The sequence below is a fragment of the Macrotis lagotis genome, chromosome 6 (genome assembly GCF_037893015.1).
Source record: "Macrotis lagotis isolate mMagLag1 chromosome 6, bilby.v1.9.chrom.fasta, whole genome shotgun sequence".
Lineage (NCBI taxonomy): Eukaryota > Metazoa > Chordata > Mammalia > Peramelemorphia > Peramelidae > Macrotis > Macrotis lagotis.
Window position 1 is genome coordinate 79,211,613 of NC_133663.1, and position 19,091 is coordinate 79,230,703.

Here is a 19,091-nt window from a genome sequence, read left to right on the forward strand (position 1 = left end):
CGAGTTTACTGGTAGGATGGAGACCACTTTCCATCTTAGCTGTATCAAATTTCCTTAATGAAAATATACTTGATCCTAATGTATTTTGTAGATTTGACATCTGACTAATTTCATTGTCTGAGTAGACAGATAAACTGGGTAAAATTTGAAAGCATTTATACAGTACTTTAAGATTTGCAAAGATTTTTTTACATTCATTATCTCAAGAGTGAAGTGTATATGGTAGAAAATGTTCTGGTTTTGGAGTCAGAGAACCTGAGTTCAAATCCCAGTTTTGACATTTATTAGCTGAAAGAATTTGGACAAGAAACAACCTCTCCAAACCTCAGTTCCTAATCTGTAAAATGAGGGACTTGACTTAAATGATAATCTAATGTTCCTTTCAGCTTTAACTCTGATCCTATGATACTGAAATTAAGGAATAATCACACAGTTCAAAGGTTATATTATTATTTCATTTCTATAGGGATCTGCTGAGAGGCTTAACATCCTGGAGCTTTGTAGCCAATGAAATATTTGATACAATTATCCATTCCCTTTGTTTTGTAGTATGCATGTTACTTTACAGAAGATGAACAGAATCAATCAAGATGCAAAAGTAAGGATCATGATGTCTGGTAGAACAGCCAATGATTCATAATGTGATTTCAAAACTCAGGGTGTGCAGAGGAGGAAATGAGTGAGATGGAACTAATGTCTTCATAAGATGCTCACAAAAACTTGTGTCAAAGTGTTGATATTCAGGCAGAAAAATGGAAATCCTTGGAGAGAGGATTCTTCCTGGACTTAAACCTAAGTCACTTTCACCTCCCTTGCTAGATCTTACCTCTTAACAGGCAGTGCAATCTGAAGAAGCAGCAAGAGAAAGATGGAGATATGACAGAATGGACAGGGATGGATTGACATCACAGAGAAACACATCACAAATGGAGAGAAATGAATCAGGCGAATGTTGCATAGCTGAAAAGAACCACAGGTTACTACAATGAAAATTAAAGCTAAACACCAAAGCAAAAACTCTACTCTCTCCCACCACTCCACAAAGGAAGAATTTTGTTTACTTTTTTGAAATGAGAGTAGGACATACTTTTAAAACTCCTCTCCTGAAAGCATTTCTTCCTTTACCTCCTCTCTATATTAGATTGATGCCACCTGAATGCTTCTGTTTCAACAATGAATGATTCATAATTCCCAGAGAAGCATCAAAGAAAAAAAAGCTTAAAAAGTGAGAGATAAGTACATCTATCATTAAAGTTACCTAACTGGATTTTCAAAAATATCTAAAATATCATTCTACAAGCTCTTTACCTACCAACATTTACAACCAAAGGACTTGAAATTTCAGACTTTCCTCTTTATTTTTTCCACCATAATCTTTTAGATTTTACAACATGAACAGATAAATAAAAGAAACTATTAATGTTGTTCTGAAGATTCTATTTAAGAAAACCCTTTCTTCTTACCCTAAGAAATATTCACCAAATATTAAGAGAAATTTCAGTTTCTTGAAAGGCACTGATTGATGTCTCCAGAGAAGTGAAGTTTCTTTTAGTCATATTTGTGTCCTTCTTCAATCTGTTGGACTGGGCATTTCTATTGAAAGAGCATTATGTCTCTTCTGGTGTGACTACATTTACAGTTAGTTCCATTTTCTGGGGCCATGCTGACACAGTTAGATTGGAGCAGCCTAAACCATAGAAGCCTAATCAGTCCGCAGCCCAATAAGAAAAATGTTTTTCAACTACGTGGGAAAAACTTTCTATATAATTAAAGGGCCTAGGAAATGACAGTTTGAAATTATCTGAAACTTTGGCATTCGCAGAAATGTATGTTATTTTCTCTCAATAGTCTAAGATGAGGAGGAAAATGTTACACAGTTTGTTTTTCCAAATGTATTCAATCTTGGAAATATCTGGAGTAGAAAATTACCTCCTTAATTCTAAGGGACCTAGAACCCTCTAATTTCCAACTCAATCACATATTATGTATCTAAAGTACAATAGGAAGACTAATGGAAAGTATCACTGGGTAGCTACTTTGGGAAATAAGTCAGAATACTACATTCCTATTCAAAGCTGGTGGAGAAAGGGATCTATTGAAGCTGTTTTTAGTGTCCCACTCCAAGTAGGAAAGAGTCAATTCTTATAAATCTATTGATAAGTCATTACTCTATGCACTTTATTTAACTTACGAAATAATGAACCATCTTTCAAGAAGTTACCAATATTAATTCTTAATTCCATGACAAGAAAATGTACTTAAAGCAATCATTAGTTTGTGATGTTTAAGTAGACTTTATTAAGTCATATTCCTTTTTTAAAGATTGATTTTGCTGCTAAAGACTTACTTTTTTTGTAATTCTCAATCTATTTGGGAAAGCACTTTTCTTTTCTTATCATTTTTGGTTACCAACAGGAAATTAACCAGATTGAAATGGCTAAAATTGATGTGTTTTAAAATGGAAAGACCAGGAATGTTCAAGTACAAAACTGAAAAAAAAAATGTGATTCTTACTTTGTCTTGGTAGGAAGTTCTGGCAAATATTGATGGCAATAAGAGATTAAAGAACAGAACCCTTTTTTCCTATTTTAAGAAATTATATTTAAATTTATAAAACCAAAATGGCCACTAATTGATCCTTTATACCCCAGAATGCAGTGGTGAACAAACTCCATTATGTAAAATTCAATTTTTTATGTCACCCCTTAGGCAGTTACATGGATCTTTTTGTTCTTCCAACTAAAAGAATATAATACATCTAATATAGTAGCCTACAGTTCTAATGAGTACAGCATGCTAACCTACTTCAAATCATTGATGGCAAAGCCACTGACAGAAAAGAATAGATGGATTACTGACTTTGCATTGACTCCAAGTCTGTTTGTGATTCCATATCTATTACTTAACCTATATGAGATATTTGCCTGAATGAAGCATCAGGTACTTGACAAGCTTCTTCTCTCTCTCTGTCCACTCTGGAAGTAGTTGTGGTCAAAAAGCAATATTATAGTTGATAGATATTGCTGAGAGAGAGAGAGAGAGAGAGAGAGAGAGAGAGAGAGAGAGAGAGAGAGAGAGAGAGCGCATCTGTGGTGACTATTCCTAAAATGATGTATTTTTTGCAGCCTGGTCTAGTAAAAATGGTGCTGGTTTTAGAATAAGATCAGAGTTCAAGTATTAGTTCTGACATTTACTAAGAGTATGAACCTGGGCAAACCATTTGTACTCCCTGAGCCTTGGTTTCCTCATTTGGAAAATAAGGATAATATTTAGCTTTCCAATCAGGAAATGAAGTAGATTTTTCAACCTTAAAAATTTGTTAAAATGAGTTAGTACTGTTAATATTATCATTCAACTCTTATTTAAATGTCTTTGTTCTATTTTGTGTATACCACACAAAGTTTTGGTGATAAATGAAGTCCCTTTCAAAAACATCAAATGTTTTTGAAAGGAATTGCATTCAATTCTTGTTAATTTTTTAGTAAAAAAGAATGTCATGAGAGGCTGGGCTGAACCTCAAACTGCAACTGATTACCCCTAATTTTTATCAGTTGTCATAGCAACAATGCTAGGGGACAAATTTAAATTAAATAAAAAGCTTTTCATTTGCATAAATTTTGAACATGAATGTTCTTGAAGTCTGTACATACTTATGTTTCTGTAATTCTGCTCTTTGACAGAATTTTTCTTCCTAAGAATATTGAGAATTTTTTTTTAAAAAATAAAAATATCATCTAAGTTATGTGGCTAAGAGAAAAAGATACTGGCATTTAAAAAAATTGAAATTTATTTTCTTTAATTAAAAGATTGTTTAAACCTTAGATTGAAAACTAATGCAAAAGAATGATTTCATGAATACTCAAGTTCAGACCATTGAACTGAACTATAGGGAGCAACTGCACAATATTAAAGCATTTTAGCAAACTACATATTCTGATATCCACATTTCTTAGAGTGATAGGTATATGGCTATTAAGTCCACTTTGAATGGACTTTCAACATTTGTATTATATAGGACCTCCTTTGTCAATAGAGGGTTTTGGAAACTTTTGCCTCAGGAAAACATTTGTACAAAAACAGAGACTCAAATCCATATTTACTCATATTTCAAATTTGATTGATTTAGCTTTGGATGTTGAATAGTAACTGAAGAAAAATGGAATGTTAATTAGTCAAGAATTCATCAATATACTTATATTTTGGATTATATTCAGTTACTATATCCTCCTTAATTGAGTCATGTTTTAAGACTATATGTCATCTTTTACAGTCTTAAAAGCCACAAAATTTAACAGAGATTTACTTAAGTAAAATAAGGAATAAATAAGTCACCTAAATTTTTTCTGGTTTGAGAATATGAAACCCTCACCTTTAGATTTAAACATATTCTAATCTTTGGGACTAATCTGGTTGACTGGCAAGGGTGAGAAAGGATTCACAAATTCATAACCTAGGTAGCTCAAGCCTATTTCCATTCTTATACTAATATTGCATCCTGGGTTTTGTAACTAGGCTCTTACCTTGGTACTTGTGATCATGCCCCACCTTTGCACTCCAGTTTAATTCCACCTTATATATGCCACCTGTCTCTGACCTGATTTCAGAGTTAGAACCCACTCATATTCAGCCCAACATCTAGTAAACGAGTTTTTGGTACTGGAATTTCTCAAATGAAAAAAATTTTAAAAAGAACAGTTGCCAATCACTCTAAGAGTGTCTTACTTCAGTTTAACCCAGAAGTAGACAAAAAGACTGGATATTTCAAAGACTTTTAATCTTCTGATTCTAAATTTTTTTATTCATTATAGGATGCTTTTAAGAAAGAATGATTAAAAATGTAAATATCTTCAAAGGGGTCAAATTTTTCCCCCTTTAAAATATGAACTATCCTGGTCAGACTATACTGAAATATTATTTTCAGTTCTAGGTATAACATATTTAAAGCAGAAATTTTCTGGAGCAGAAAAGGGGAACCTTGATGGTGGAAGGACTGGAAACCATGGAAGCAACTGATAATCTTTAGTTTAATGAAATCTTAAAGAGAAGAACAAAGCCCACTTCAAGTATTTGAAGGGCTATCATATGGAAGAGTCATTAAGACTTATTATGCTTAGCACAAGGAAACTAATGGGTGGAAAGCTACAAAAAGCTAAGTGAAGTTAATGGAAGTTCCCAAGAGGCAGACTTGGCTTTGATGTGAAGCAGGATGGCTCACCTCTGGAGGTATGAGTTGAACTTCACTAGGCGAGTTCCTATTAAGAGTAGTCATTTGTTGATAGACCTACCTGTAAAATTAGGGGTCAGACTAGATGGCATTTGAGATTTTTTCTAATTATGAAATTCTGTCATTTTGTTAATGACAATTAAGCAAAATGCATGATAAAAAAATCTGGCATTTAGGGTCATTGGATGGTGAAATTCCATTTTTGAAAATAGGGAAAAAATTCTAACATAAGATTTAGTTCATTGAGATTGTAAATAATGACTGAATGAGTTATATCTTGGATGATTTCCAAGATATTACAGAAACTAAGATAGTTATAAGTTTTAAATCCATGTTAATTAACATCTGAGGCAGAAATTCAATATGATGAAGTGGAAAAAGCATTAAATTTAGAATCAGAAGACCTGGATAAATACTGGCTCTGTTATTTTCTATCTGGGTGATCTAGACCTTATTTAACCTCTTCAATCCATACTTTCTTAATATGGAAAATGGAAGAGGAGGCAAACAATGCTTTCTTAGCCCTCTGCCATCTCTAGAACTGATGTTTATGAAAGTACAGTCATAGTTGTAATAGATGGTACTTATTTGTTACAAAGTTTTTATATGATTTAGTTTTAATAAATACAAAAATTGTCAGAAAGATTCTCTTCAAGTTTTTAAATTTATCTAACTAAGTGTTTTAGGAATCTATTAGTGTGATCAGGATATCACAATTCTTAAAAGTTTCAAAAGGAGAAGGTAACTAAGAATCAGAAACTGACTTGAGTCACATATGGAAGTATTTACACTGAAATACTTTCACTGGAGTCCATTCTGCCCACTTTTTGCTTTTGACGTGCAGAGAAAGCTTTGAGTTTTGCAATTATGTGCTTATCTCAGTTGACACTTGGAAAAATGAGAACAGGATTGATAAGAACCTTAAAATTACTTACCAGATCTAGGGCAGCTGCCAGAATGGAGGCATCGGGAATAGTACCTGGTTCACAGCAGTTTAACAGAAACTGAAATCTCTTCATGCCTTGTCTAATTGCTCCCAGATTCACTACACTTTTATATTTTGCCCCCTCCTGGTTGGAGGTCAGATGGTCATCAAAACTGTGGCAACCTGAAGAGGAAGACAGCATTCAATGGGAGAAAAAAAATTGGAGCAGGGATTTAAAAGAGCTACAAACATAATTTGTTTCACTCTTTCCTACCTCCATTTTTTTCTTTCCTAACCTAGATCAATAACTAATGAATATCTGTCAATAAATATTTATTGTGCATTAAAAATGTGACAGTGTACTAAATGCTGATTTAAATATACCTATTAACTGAGATTTCAGATTTCAGTGAATCTGGCGGCAAATAAAAATGTGGTCTCGTTTTAAAATATATAAGGGAATATATTTGTGTGTGTGTGTGTGTGTGTGTGTGTGTGTGTGTGTGTGTGTGTGTGACATGATGTAATCTGAAGCTCAAAATACAGGAAAAATCCTAAAGAATGAAAATTCTAACATAGATGTCAGCTTAGAGGAATGGAAAGCTCTTAAAAATGTAATTCTCAAGATCCCAGAATCAATTTGATAACAAGGAAAATGGGAACTTTTCAAAAAAGATTGATGTAGCTTACCAGGTAGTTAACTTAATTCTTTGAAAAAGCCATTTATCAGAAGGTGAAAGAAAGAGCAGATAATGGAGGATTAAAACAATAGCGAAACACAGTCCTGTAAGGACACTATTAGGAGTGCAAAAGTTCTAGCTGGCCAGGGAAATTTACTAAAATTTAAAAAAAAAAGAGGAATTGTGTTTTTCTAGTGTGGAAAAAAGAGAATCAAGAAGATAAGACTATTGTTTGGGATGAATGAAAGAGGATACAAAGATAAAAGGCTATTTAATTCTTATTTTTCTTGCTTTCCTTAAAGAGATTAATCTTTGAATTGGAAAGGACAGAATAAAAATGACTAATAACTTATAAATAAGGATATAAAGAATCTAGAGACCATTTGAATAACTTTGATGAATTCAAGATAATTCCTCCTGAGGAAGTTCTTTGAAAGACAGTGGAGAATAGAAATTCTACAACATTGGAAAAGGGCAGGTTTTGTGTTGATTTTCTACAAGTGAAATAGAAAGGAACATAAAAAACTGTAATTATTGATATTGATTTCAATTTCTAGCAAAATTCTAGAAAACTTTATTAACAGGAAGATTACTCAACATTTAGAAAAGTATACAATGAACATAACAAGCTAGAATAACTTCATCAAGAACAGATCAGGGAAAGAATTTGAAACAGCATTTTAAAAATTGATTATTAAAAATTTTTACTTATTAAGAAATATTTAATGAATTAAATATATTAAAAATAAGTAAAATGCCACAAAAAGAAAAGATTGTGCTTTGGTAACTTCATTTCTTTGTTTTTTTCTTTCTTTTCTTTTTTTTTAACCAAGGTTAGTAAACTGCTAGATCTAGAGAATGCTATATAATGAAATTGCCTAGATTTCTTCAATGATTTTGATAAAGTATAATGTTATCCTGGTGAAAAATAATGGAAAGACATGAGCTAGATGAGAGTTTTATATGACATCAGTACTGGTTAAATGGTTAGCAAAATGAATAGCCATTAACAATTGAAGGTCAACTGGGAATAAGTATACAATGAAGTACCTTGGTCATTGCTCCTTGAGGCTGTGTTGTTTAATATTTATTTTGAGGACTTGGATAAAGACTAAGATGGAATATATTTATATATAAAAAAGTTAAGGAGGACACATAGAAGAGAATATTTTAATACACTAGATGACAAGGTGAGAATTCAAAAGGAATTGTGCTGAAACTAAAAAACAAAATTAGTATAGATAAATGTAAAATTTTATACCTAGGTTGAAAAAAATCAACTTCAGAAATATATGAGAGGAATTGCTAGATAGCAAATTGTCTAAAAATGAGTATGTGTCTATAAACTTGACAAAAGTTCAGTTGTGATGTTAGTCACAAAAGCTATTACAGTCTTAGGCTATGGCCTAATGGCATTATTTTGGAAAAGAGGAAAAAAATGGAAATCATCTATGACGAATGGGCTTTAGAAAAAGAGGCATATTAATGAATCTCTGAATGGTAGGGCTCTGATTTAGACTAACTTCTATATAACAATGTGAAATAATAGAAGAGATATTATACTATTCATTCTCTTTCACTGAGTAATTCTGGTACTGGACATATATAACAAGGAGGTAGAAAACAGAGAAAGCTCCCATATGTATGAAAATATCTTGGGGTGGCTAGGTGGCACGGTGGATAGAGCATTGGCCCTAGAGTCAGGAGTACCTGAGTTCAAATCCGGCCTCAGACACTTAATAATTACGTAGCTGTGTGGCCTTGGGCAAGCCACTTAACCACATTTGCCTTGCAAAAGCAAAAAAAAAAAGAAAGAAAAGAAAAGAAAAATATCTTTAATTGCAGAGGGGGGAAAAAACTTAGAAACACAGTGATTATTAATTGGCTGGGTAATGATTGAACAAATCAAAATATATCAATTACATGAAATAGTATTTTGATCAAATGTCAAAATATTTGTTATAAAGTGCCTAATAAAATGTTTAGCACACAGTAACCACTGTTTTTTTTCCCTTTTCTATCTCTCCTTCCTTTCTTCTCCTTTTTCCTTAAAAATAATGCAACCTAAACCAGCTTTGTATGCAACCAGTTTTTATGTACTTATGTCACATTGTGGATACTATATTGTGATAAGTTTACTATGTTCAGTTGTGGGTACATTTTACATGAGAACTTTATATAACTTGTTTCAAAGAACAAAAAGAATGACCATAACTATAGAAATTCTGTCAAATGAAGAAGAGTTGAAGGTATCTAGGAATGTTTAGCTCAGATGAGAAAAAATTAAAGGAAGAGATAATATTATATTTTAATATTGAAGGTTTTCCCTAAGAAAGAAATGTTATTCCCTACAGCTTTAGAGTACAAATAAAAGGTATAATTGGTCAAAGTTCCAGGGAGGAATATTTTAGCTATATTGTCAAGGAACATACACCATTGTGAAGTACTGAGTTTTCTCACCTAGAATGATTCAGAGACTGGATAAAATGTTGTTAAAAATACATATGTATGTATGTATGTATGTATGCATATGTAAAAATACATACATATCCACCCATCCATCATCCATCCATCCATCTGTCCATCTGTCCATTCCAATTCTCAGATCTTTTGGTATTGATAATAACCAATAGAAATGATATAAAAGAAATATGAAAATATTTTAAAAGGGAAAAAGAAAAAAGGGAGAGAAAGGAAGCAAGACAAAGCAAAAAGGAGAAGAAAAATAAAAGGACAAATGGGAATAGATTTTTGAATTTAACAATGCTTTTTTTCCCAGTGTGATGAAGCCTGAATGAATTTCTGAGAGTTGCACGTCACTTACCAAGTCGTTTGAAGAAATTCTCTTCATCATCTCTTCCATTCTCCATTCCACTTCCTGGCCCTCCTTCAGATAGTTTTACTGCACTGGTGAACTTTACCTTGAGAAAACAGAAAACTGGCCTGAAGAATAAAGCTAAGTTAGCACATTCTGATCTGACTCTAATTCTTGCTTTAGAAGTGAAGTTCCTTCAGCAAAAAAAAAAAAAAAAAACCCAAACCAAACAACTTATTTCAGATCCTTTAGAATTCTTCAATAGGTTTGTAGTATGTTCTCACATGGCTGATAAAGATATTTCAAAATAAATGGCAACACAGTCAGAAAGCAGATTGGATTTTTGACAATGAAGCATTTGAGAAAATTTTTTAGGGAGCAATGATATTTTTTCTTAGTTTGTCATTCAAGGGAATTACACAAAGTTATCAGTAACACCACAGTCTTTCTTTGCATAAGCCACTTCAAATGGATCATCAAATGCTAAAGAAAGTTAAATAGAACAAATAATTCTCTTAGAAAGAATAATAATAATAAAAATTAAGTTGTCAACATTACACTATACTTATCCTTGAAATGATGTTTCTTGTTCTAAGAATTAAAGTCTATTTCTTCTTGGTCCAATGATTCTCAATTTTTTTTATACTTCAAAATTCCAAAGAAGGAATATTACAGCAACAAAATACTTTTAAAAATAGAGAAAATGAAAAGAGATGAGACTGGATTATGTAAACAAATCACTTTTTTGGTTTAAATTCTTTTTTCCCTTCTTTATTTTCTCCAGAGCAACTAGTGAGTAAGCTCCATCCATTAATGTAGAGCAACCACTGTTTAAGTGACTTCCCATGGGTTGTACAACCACAGACAAATATGGCAATCAAGTTCTTTTGGTCTTGCTGGCCAGCTCTATCTAATAAACTGCTTTTCTTCTCTAAAGGGAATCTTATACACATTATTAAATAATTCAGAGTATGGTTTTATTTTGATCAATGAAATTCTTGTTTGTTCATTTGAAGAGGTCTTTTTGCTTACAGTTAATTACACTATGGTTACTAATTAAAAATTTAAAAAAATGTATCACTAAGAACTAATATTTCCTGGTATATAATAGGTAGTTAAAATGAATGTAAATTGACTGAAAGAAACAATAAGAAAGGACTTCAAGTTAAGGGAAAAAAAATCTAAAATCAGAGATAGTGGCTTTTCATTGCCTCCTGGAGCAAATAGAAATGCTCCAACCTTTTCAGTCTTCTTATACCTTATTCCTGAATATATACTCTTTGGTTCAGTGAACTGGTTATTCTATGAACAAGACATTCTATCTCTTAACTTTAGACATTCTCTCTGGCTGATCCCTATTCCTGGGATACTCTCCCTCTTCTACTCTGATAACTGATCTCCCCAGTTCCTGTAAGTCCCAACTAAAATCTTGTCTTTCATAAGAGACTTTCTCCAAAACCTCTTAATTCCAGCACCTTCTCTCAGTTCACTAGTTCCTATTTATTTTGTATAGCTTGCTTTGTACGTATTTGTTTGCATCTTGTCTCTGCCATTGGATTGTAAGCTCCATAAGGGCAGGTACTGACTTTTGTTCCTTATCTATATCCAGTGCTTATTGAATCTAGAGCTGGTCAACACAGGTCTTCAAGTTTTTTTCATTTTACAGATGGACCAGGTCTTCACAACCCAGACCTTTTCTACTTTCCTAGTCTTCTTTCACCTTACTCCTTCCCATCTACTCTATAAACCAATGACATTGGCCTACATGTTATTCTTAATATAAGATATTGAATCTTTCAACTCCAGAGTAGGGATTTAAATTCAGTTTCTTTGATTCTATATCCAGTGCTCTTTCCATCTCATCATGGACATTATGAAGGTCCAGGGGCCTTAAATGACCTGTCCATGATTAAATCAGCATAAGAAGTAGGAGTTCTTAAACTTAAATTCTGAAGGATCTGAAATAAGTTTTTTTTTTTTGCTAAAAGAACTTCACTTCTAAAGCAAGGATTAGAGTTAGACCAGAACCAGCACCTGTATTTCCTTTAGCAAAATCTTCACAGAAACAACAGAAAGAACACCACTTTTGACAAGGATTAATTTAGGGAAATGCTAGTAAATAATTCATGTAAGAAACAAAATCATTTTTGTATCATAAATTTTAGTTCTATCTAAAAGGAACAAACCCACATACTACTTGAATGACACCCTTTGTTAACAGCTATCTAACCTTGCTCTTTTCCCACCAGCTTAACATAATGCTGGTGAATCATGTCAACCTTGGTGTGTTGATTCATCTTGAGTTTCCTCACTTCCTTCTGCCAATTTCTGATTATGAAGGGTAGACAGAATGTTATAATGATTGTGGAGCAAAGAGATTATATGATTGGTATAGGTATGTATGTATGAAATATTTTTAGAGGGACACATGACCTTGTTGACAGTGATTGAAGAGCACATGAAAGGTTGGAAGTTTCCCAGAAAATTCACAGGTATGTCATGAATTGGAAAAGATTAGAAAATAATGCCCATGGTGATAAAGAAAGATCACTGAATGGAATCCAAGGAAATGAATCCAAATCCCAACTCTGGAGTTCTTTGAATATGAGGAACAGAAAGGAAATCAGTGTCAAATGCTGCAGAGAAGTCAAAAAGAATGAGATTTAAGAAAAAAATCTTTTGAATTGACAATTAAGAGATCACTGATAACTTTGGAGATAGCAATGTCAGTTGAATGATGATGTTGGAAGCCAGATTGCAAAGAGTTAAGGGGGGGGGGTTGAAGGCATTGATTATAGATGGCCTTCTCAAGAAATTTAGTCAAAAATGCAGGAGAGATCTGAGACAAGAGCTAGCTGGAAGAGATAGAGCAGTTAAATTTTTATCAGGCTGGCAGATGTAGGAAGAGACCAAAGATTAGTCAAAGGATGACAGAGGAAGCAATATACTACATACGATTGGGTGGAATTTTAAAACCTGTGCACATAAAGGGGTTAGCCTTGGCGATATAAGGGTTACCTCTTCCTGTAAGACTGAGGCAATAAAAAAAAAGAGTGATGAGAAGAGGAAGAAATTCCCTGTGAATGTCCTCACTTTTTTCCTCATGAAATTTAAAACAAGGAGTTTTAGTGTAGGAAGTCATAAGAAGCTTTAAGATGGATGAAGAGATTTGGAAAAGATGTTGTAATGAATGGTATCAATTAGGAAGATGTAAAAAAGGATTTCCTTGCTATGTTGAGGGTCTAATTCAAATTATGTAATATCAATTAGTAGTGGAACCTAGGGAACATGGTTTTGCAATTTTCTCCAGTTTTATTCAGCAGCATGTAAGTTGGAATGAAGGCAGTAAAGTGTGGGAGTAATCCACTATGGAGGCAGGACAGGCAAGATTGTTGGTAGGAAGAGGGGACAAGGAACTTAGAGAAGAGGACAGTATGGAGTTGAACTACTTCACCAAAGGGTTAAGATAGGGAAAAGAAGGAAAGTATAGTCAGTGCAGGAGGGATGGCCTGGAAAAGAATTTCTGGTTTAGAACCCTTGGATAAGATGTCAAAAATAATTCCAAGAGCCAGGTTTGGGTTTAAGGTAGAAGGGAAGTGGAATGAGAAATTCCAATTCATGAACATGGAAGTGTCAATTGAGAGTGAAGGTCACCAGGATAGGACGATTTCTGTACGTAATTGTGGTTGAAGTACCCTAGTATGAGCGTAGGATTTGGGGAGGAGATGAAGGTTATGTTGCAGGTATTGAAGTCAGTGAGAAAAGAAAGAGTGAAGTAGCTTGACATCAGAGTCTTGACTGAGTGGTGGATATGGATTAAGTGAACCTTGAAGGAGGAGAGATTACTAAGTGATATCATTAGAGAAAGAGAGACAGTCTATACATGGCAATGGGGAGTAAGAAGTATTCCAATTCCCTTACTAGCTGATTGAAAAATAGGAAATTTAATATGAACATCTATGGATGTTCAGAAAATAGTGGAAAGGAGGGGGTACTTTTAGTGTGCCCACTGGTGGTGGGCGGGGATAGAATTGAGAGGGACAGGAAGAGAAAGTAAACAATGGGAGGAGAGAGAGAACAAGAATTAGATAATGACTAGGGAGGAGGTTCAGAACTGCTGGAATGGGGAGGGTATGACAGGGTTTGAATTTGTTAATCACTGAGGAAATTCAGGTAGGTTATCAACATCCTCAAGTTGAGGATTTTCTGGTCATTACATTATTTTCTTTGATTTGTTCACTTTAAAGTCCTCTTTCATCATACCTCAGTGAACTCTGGGGTTAATAAAATGCTGACCTTGAAATCAGTTAGATCCAGGTTAAATCTTGCCTTTCACACTCACTAGTTGTGTTAACCCCTCTGACTGAGTTTCCTCATCTGTAAAGAGAGCTTCTATCATTCTATGATATTCCCAGCATTGAAAGGTTTTTTAAGTTTCTCTAACTTTCCCAACAAATGATTGTTAGTTTACCTTTGAGCTTTGCCTGATGAAAGACAGACGGTCTACTGAACTAATGTCCAGGAGATCTTCCACTCCATCCGCTAGGCCTGAGAGAGATGATCTCTTTAGCCAGTTTCCTATTGAATAGACAAAGTCTATTAACACTGCTCAGCATTCTCTCCAATTTCAGGCAAGCAAGAATTCTAGCATGTGTCCTTAAAATGGGAAAGTGTCACAATATGAGAGAATATGAATGAGGAGAAATTCTTCAATCAGTATGCCTTGGATGAAAATGTGCAATTAGATTTTTTTTAAGTGTTTAAGTTTTATTTTCCTCTCAATATTTGCTTTACTTTTTCCTTTACAAAGTTTCATGGAGTTCAGATTTTACCAAAATGAAAGGGGGCCAAGATATATATTTGCTTAATGCTTCAGAATTGTCTCACCCATTTTCATTCTTCTAAATACATATCACTGGGTTAAAAACTGTTCTAAAACCAAGAACATGGAAGTAGTTTTGCTGTGCATATATAGCTAAGAAAAAAAGTTTTTTTCCCAACATTATTTGGACTGTTTCCTGAGACAAGGTGTAATTTACAGGATGTCCCAAAAATCTTAGTGCAGTTCAAAGCCACAGCTAAGACTTTGGGGACATCTGATACATCTCAGAAAGTTTTAAATATTTGATGATTAGATGAAAAATCATGTGATACAAAGACCTTATATATTGGAGAAGCTTGTGAAATCATTGTTCTGATTTTGATAAGGGATATCTTAAGACACATTTGAACATGAAACTCAGTCTAGATCCAATCACTACTCCAAGGATAACTTCTATTTACTATTTGCTAAACCAGAATCACTGGTCAGAAGGCAAGTTGGAGGTGGGCACCTCACCAAAGCCCACAAGGGCATCTGTACAAATAAATCCTCACTGTCCTAAACATGCGGGACAGGAGGAAGCAAGTGAGGTAACTTGCTTCTCTTCAGACCCTGAGGAATAAAAGTGAGAGTAGAGGATGAATCAGTGGCACACAATAAGACCATTATTTTGTACAATTAGATTTTAAATAATATGGTCATGCCCATTGCCTAGAACACTACCAGGGACACATTATACGTGCTTAACGAATACTTTTTAATTGACTGACAGGATGAATTAGTAATATTCTTCCATTCAGTTGGGTGGAATTCCTGCCCCCCCCCTTATACTGCACATGTACTTTTATACAAAGGAAATAATAAAGAAACAAGTAAATAAATAGACCTACTTTTACCTATGGGGAGTTTAAGTTTCTTTCGCAGTGAAATCCGCCGAGACCGTGACCGTGACCGCCTATCAGTGGTTGTCCCTGAATGAGCAGTGGTACACTCTGATGTGTCCTGTTCTGACTGGCTGCTGGTGTCACTTGCTGCACTCTGAGATTTAAACATCTTGCGCCAGAAATCTTTACGTCCTAGGTTTGCCCCTTGCATCTGTTCATCACTGTGAGCAAACAAAATCTAGGATTAACAGCAGTAGAACTCACTTTCTGCATGAACCACAAAATTACCTTCCTTTTAATCTTTCCCCCAAACTTGCCATTGTGCATTATTTCAAATATAATTTTATGTAACTGTGTTATTATCGACAAGGTAAACACCGTGGAGTGGGGAAGTGTGAAGATCTTAGAACCAGAGATGTTAGAAATGTGGTATAACTCTTTGATATGGAAAAGTTGTGCTTTGCTAAGGGTCATGCAGCTGGTTAGAGTTTGCAGTGAGATTTGAACTAGGAGTCAGGAAGATATTAGTTCAAATCCCACTGCAAACTCTAACCAGCTGCATGCTCTTTCCTCTGTAACATAGTCTTTCTCTGAAAAGCCTCGATTGGCTCAGGGATGTGCTGGAATCACCTTGAACTGGTTCCCAAGAGATGATTGTAAAATTTTGTTAAATTTTTCAGGATGCTACTTATACCTCAGAAATTGGCAAATGAAATCCTGATTTCAGTTTTTTTGTTTTGGTAGATTTAAGAAAATGATTGATAAAAAGTATACAAACTGCATATACTATTTCAACTTCTCCCTCCTCCTCATCTCTTCCCCAAGATATGGTTGTTCCAGGACACCACTGTATTATTCCTCCCACAGACATCCAGAGTCATTAAAATATTGTCAAATGGATGTGCCTTCATTTATTTGCTTTTACTTTTTTAAAAAAATATCTATATGCCTCATTTGACAAGTGTTTTAGTGCCTGTGAGTCACAATAGCAAAGACAATTCATTCTAAAACACCAGTAATTATATAACTCTCATTCTGGTAACAGTTATTACCAAGCTTAAGGACTAAAACTTCTAGCTACTGAGAAATTTGAGACACTTCCATTAGGTTTTGGAAATCAACATGAAGCAGAAACAAGGGTTATAGTCAGTGTTGATGAGATTTTAAACAATAATTTTAAATTTGCTTGTAGACCTTGGAGACAGATTTGGAATCTTTCCTAGGCACTGTGTAAGAGATTCATTTTTTTTTAATACAGCTTTTATGGAGACACATAGACAGAATCCAATTTCATCTCCCCAAAGCTTATCAGTGATTCGTGACCTTTGAATTCTTATTTATTAAACCGAATTTTTATTTTTCTCTTCTAAAATGAACCCATGCTAGTTTGTTAGCAGTGAATTCCTCTGCAGGGTCACATCAAATATTCATGTTGCATGCAGTTTCTTACCTACAGAGAATTCATGACATTTTGATCAGGGTAAGATAAACTCTCTGAAGGGGAAAAAAAGAAGATCCAGTGGGACCATTTATCAACTTTGCCTGAGAGGGTGGTACATTACTTTTGTCTAATGGGTTTATATCAATAACAAGTTCCAGAGAAATGAGTTCTTAAAAACCATGATTAATTTGAGTATTACTCAGTCAATGTGACTTTTATAGAAAGAAAAAAGATTTTAAAAAAAGGGGAAATAAGAAATAGGAAAAAGTACATAGATATGTTCAGAGCTGTAAATAATATGGGCCCTGAGGTTTTGTCTTATAGTGCCAACAGGAGAGATCTAGGGGACATATGTGGATCAGTTGCGGACTTAAGGCATAGTCCAAGGAAGAAGTAAAGAATCACCAATCCATTCCTTGTCTCATGTTGTTGCCATGGATGGAGGAAATCACTAATAAGCTTTGGGGAGATGAAATTGGATTCTGTACATGTGTCTCCGTAAAAGTTGCATTAAAACAATGACTGGTTATCATTCTCCCACCCTCAGATCCCATTACTATCCATTACTAGAGAGATCTTCCTTTACCATCACACCAAGGCAAGTGCTCTGAAATGTGGTAAACTGCTTACACATTTTATAACTTGTGGAATGTGTTGGGTCAACATATGCCAGTCTTAAGGTTTCTGACATGCCCTTTATATTTTGGGAGGGGAGATTTCAAAGGGTTCCAAGAAAGAATAGCTAGTATTTCATGGCTGAAAATTTTGTGAAAAAATTATTATGGAAACTCTAAAGGATGAAATAATGAAAACACAAAGAGAAACACTATTCTGTTTGGCCCAGATCAAAAGACAGAACTAGAAATAATGTTTAGAAGTTATGAGACTTTATATTACAAAAAATTTCCTAATGATTTTTGTTGCTTCTATTTAGTCATTTCAGTGCTGCCTGACTCTTTTTATCTCCATTTTGGGGTTTTCTTGGCAAAGATACTGGAGTAGTTTATCATTTCCTTCTCCAGCTCATTTTACAGAGGAGGGAACTGAGGCAAACAGGGTAAAGTGACTTGTTCAGGGTCATACACTAGTAAATTGGAACTCAAGTCTTCCTGACTCCAGGCACATATTCTATCCACTGTGAGACATAGCTGCCTTCTCCTAACAATTAGAGCTACATAAAAGTAGAATAAACTGCTAAGTGGAGGTGGGGGGATGGCAAAATTCAGCTTTATATTTGCTGTATTTTCTCCTGTTAACTTGACATATCAAGTGAAGACTGGAAAGCATTTGTTGGACATATGAGAATTCTTATTCATGTATGAATTTAACTGTTGTTCTCTGATATCCCTCCTAATCTCTGAGTTTTATGAGTCTGAGTCCAAATCCTTTTCTTGAATTTCTCTGGGACCTTCTTTGTTACTTTGTTACTTTATGCCTTTTCTGCAAAAGGAAGACCACAATATCTGCTCTGATTTGAGTAAAAATGGCTGCTGATTGAAAGCATTGTTGAAATATATGATGTCTTTAAAATATGATTACAAATGAACAAATCAAGAGAGGTGCATGTTTAGAGGATTTGCTATCAGAGCCACATGTGGTTAAATAAAAAATAACTTTTCCATTATAGTTTTAAAGGATTATTAATGGGTTTTTCATAGTAGTACTTCTGTTTTTAAGCACTTGGAACATCTGTCACATCATGGGAACACTGATTTGACATTTTTAAGCTTTGCCAGTGTAAGAAGTGGAGAAACTGATGAAAGAACATTGATCATTTGGAAATCAATTGGAAAAAAAACCAGATTTCAGGGAAAGAAGGGAAGCTATATTTATTCAAAGATAGGAGAATGTAGTGTTTTTTATTCCAATGACTGCTAGTACTTCATCATTCAATAGACTCACTCATTTAATATGTCTTTGAGTGTCCATTCCTTTTAGGTAAACAGAATTCTGGGAATCACAGAAGGCAATCCCAAAGAAGCATAACTTTTATCATCTGGGGCTGAAGGGAAGTATATCTTTCTTAGTTTGAAGAAGGGACTGAAATATCAAGGGAATGAGGTGGAAGCCTGGAGGTACTGGGAAAATCCAAGAACTTTTCATCTCAAAGGAGAGGAGAGAAGGTTAGAATGCATTCAATTATCAGCTGAGGGCAAGGAAGGGTGCTGCTGCTTCAAATTATTCACCCACCTAGAAGCAATCCTACTGCATAGAATTTGATGCTTGTTCAGATACAGCTTTCTGCTGTGCTGTGGGAGATGGTGAAGTTATGCCCTCTTCAATCCTTTTCACCTATATCA

At 34.3% G+C, this 19,091-nt stretch overlaps 1 protein-coding gene across 1 annotated transcript in view; it reads right to left on the reverse strand.

Annotated features, from left to right (window-relative positions):
* The window catches only part of UNC80 (unc-80 homolog, NALCN channel complex subunit), a 214,262-nt gene that overhangs the window by 116,594 nt on the left and 78,577 nt on the right, over positions 1 to 19,091 (reverse strand). The window contains exons 20-23 of the mRNA XM_074191473.1: positions 15,363 to 15,571; positions 14,116 to 14,222; positions 9,654 to 9,750; positions 6,160 to 6,332 (exon numbers count right to left, since the gene is read on the reverse strand). Coding sequence (XP_074047574.1) covers positions 6,160 to 6,332; positions 9,654 to 9,750; positions 14,116 to 14,222; positions 15,363 to 15,571 — 586 coding nt within the window. The remainder of the gene's footprint in view (positions 1 to 6,159; positions 6,333 to 9,653; positions 9,751 to 14,115; positions 14,223 to 15,362; positions 15,572 to 19,091) is intronic.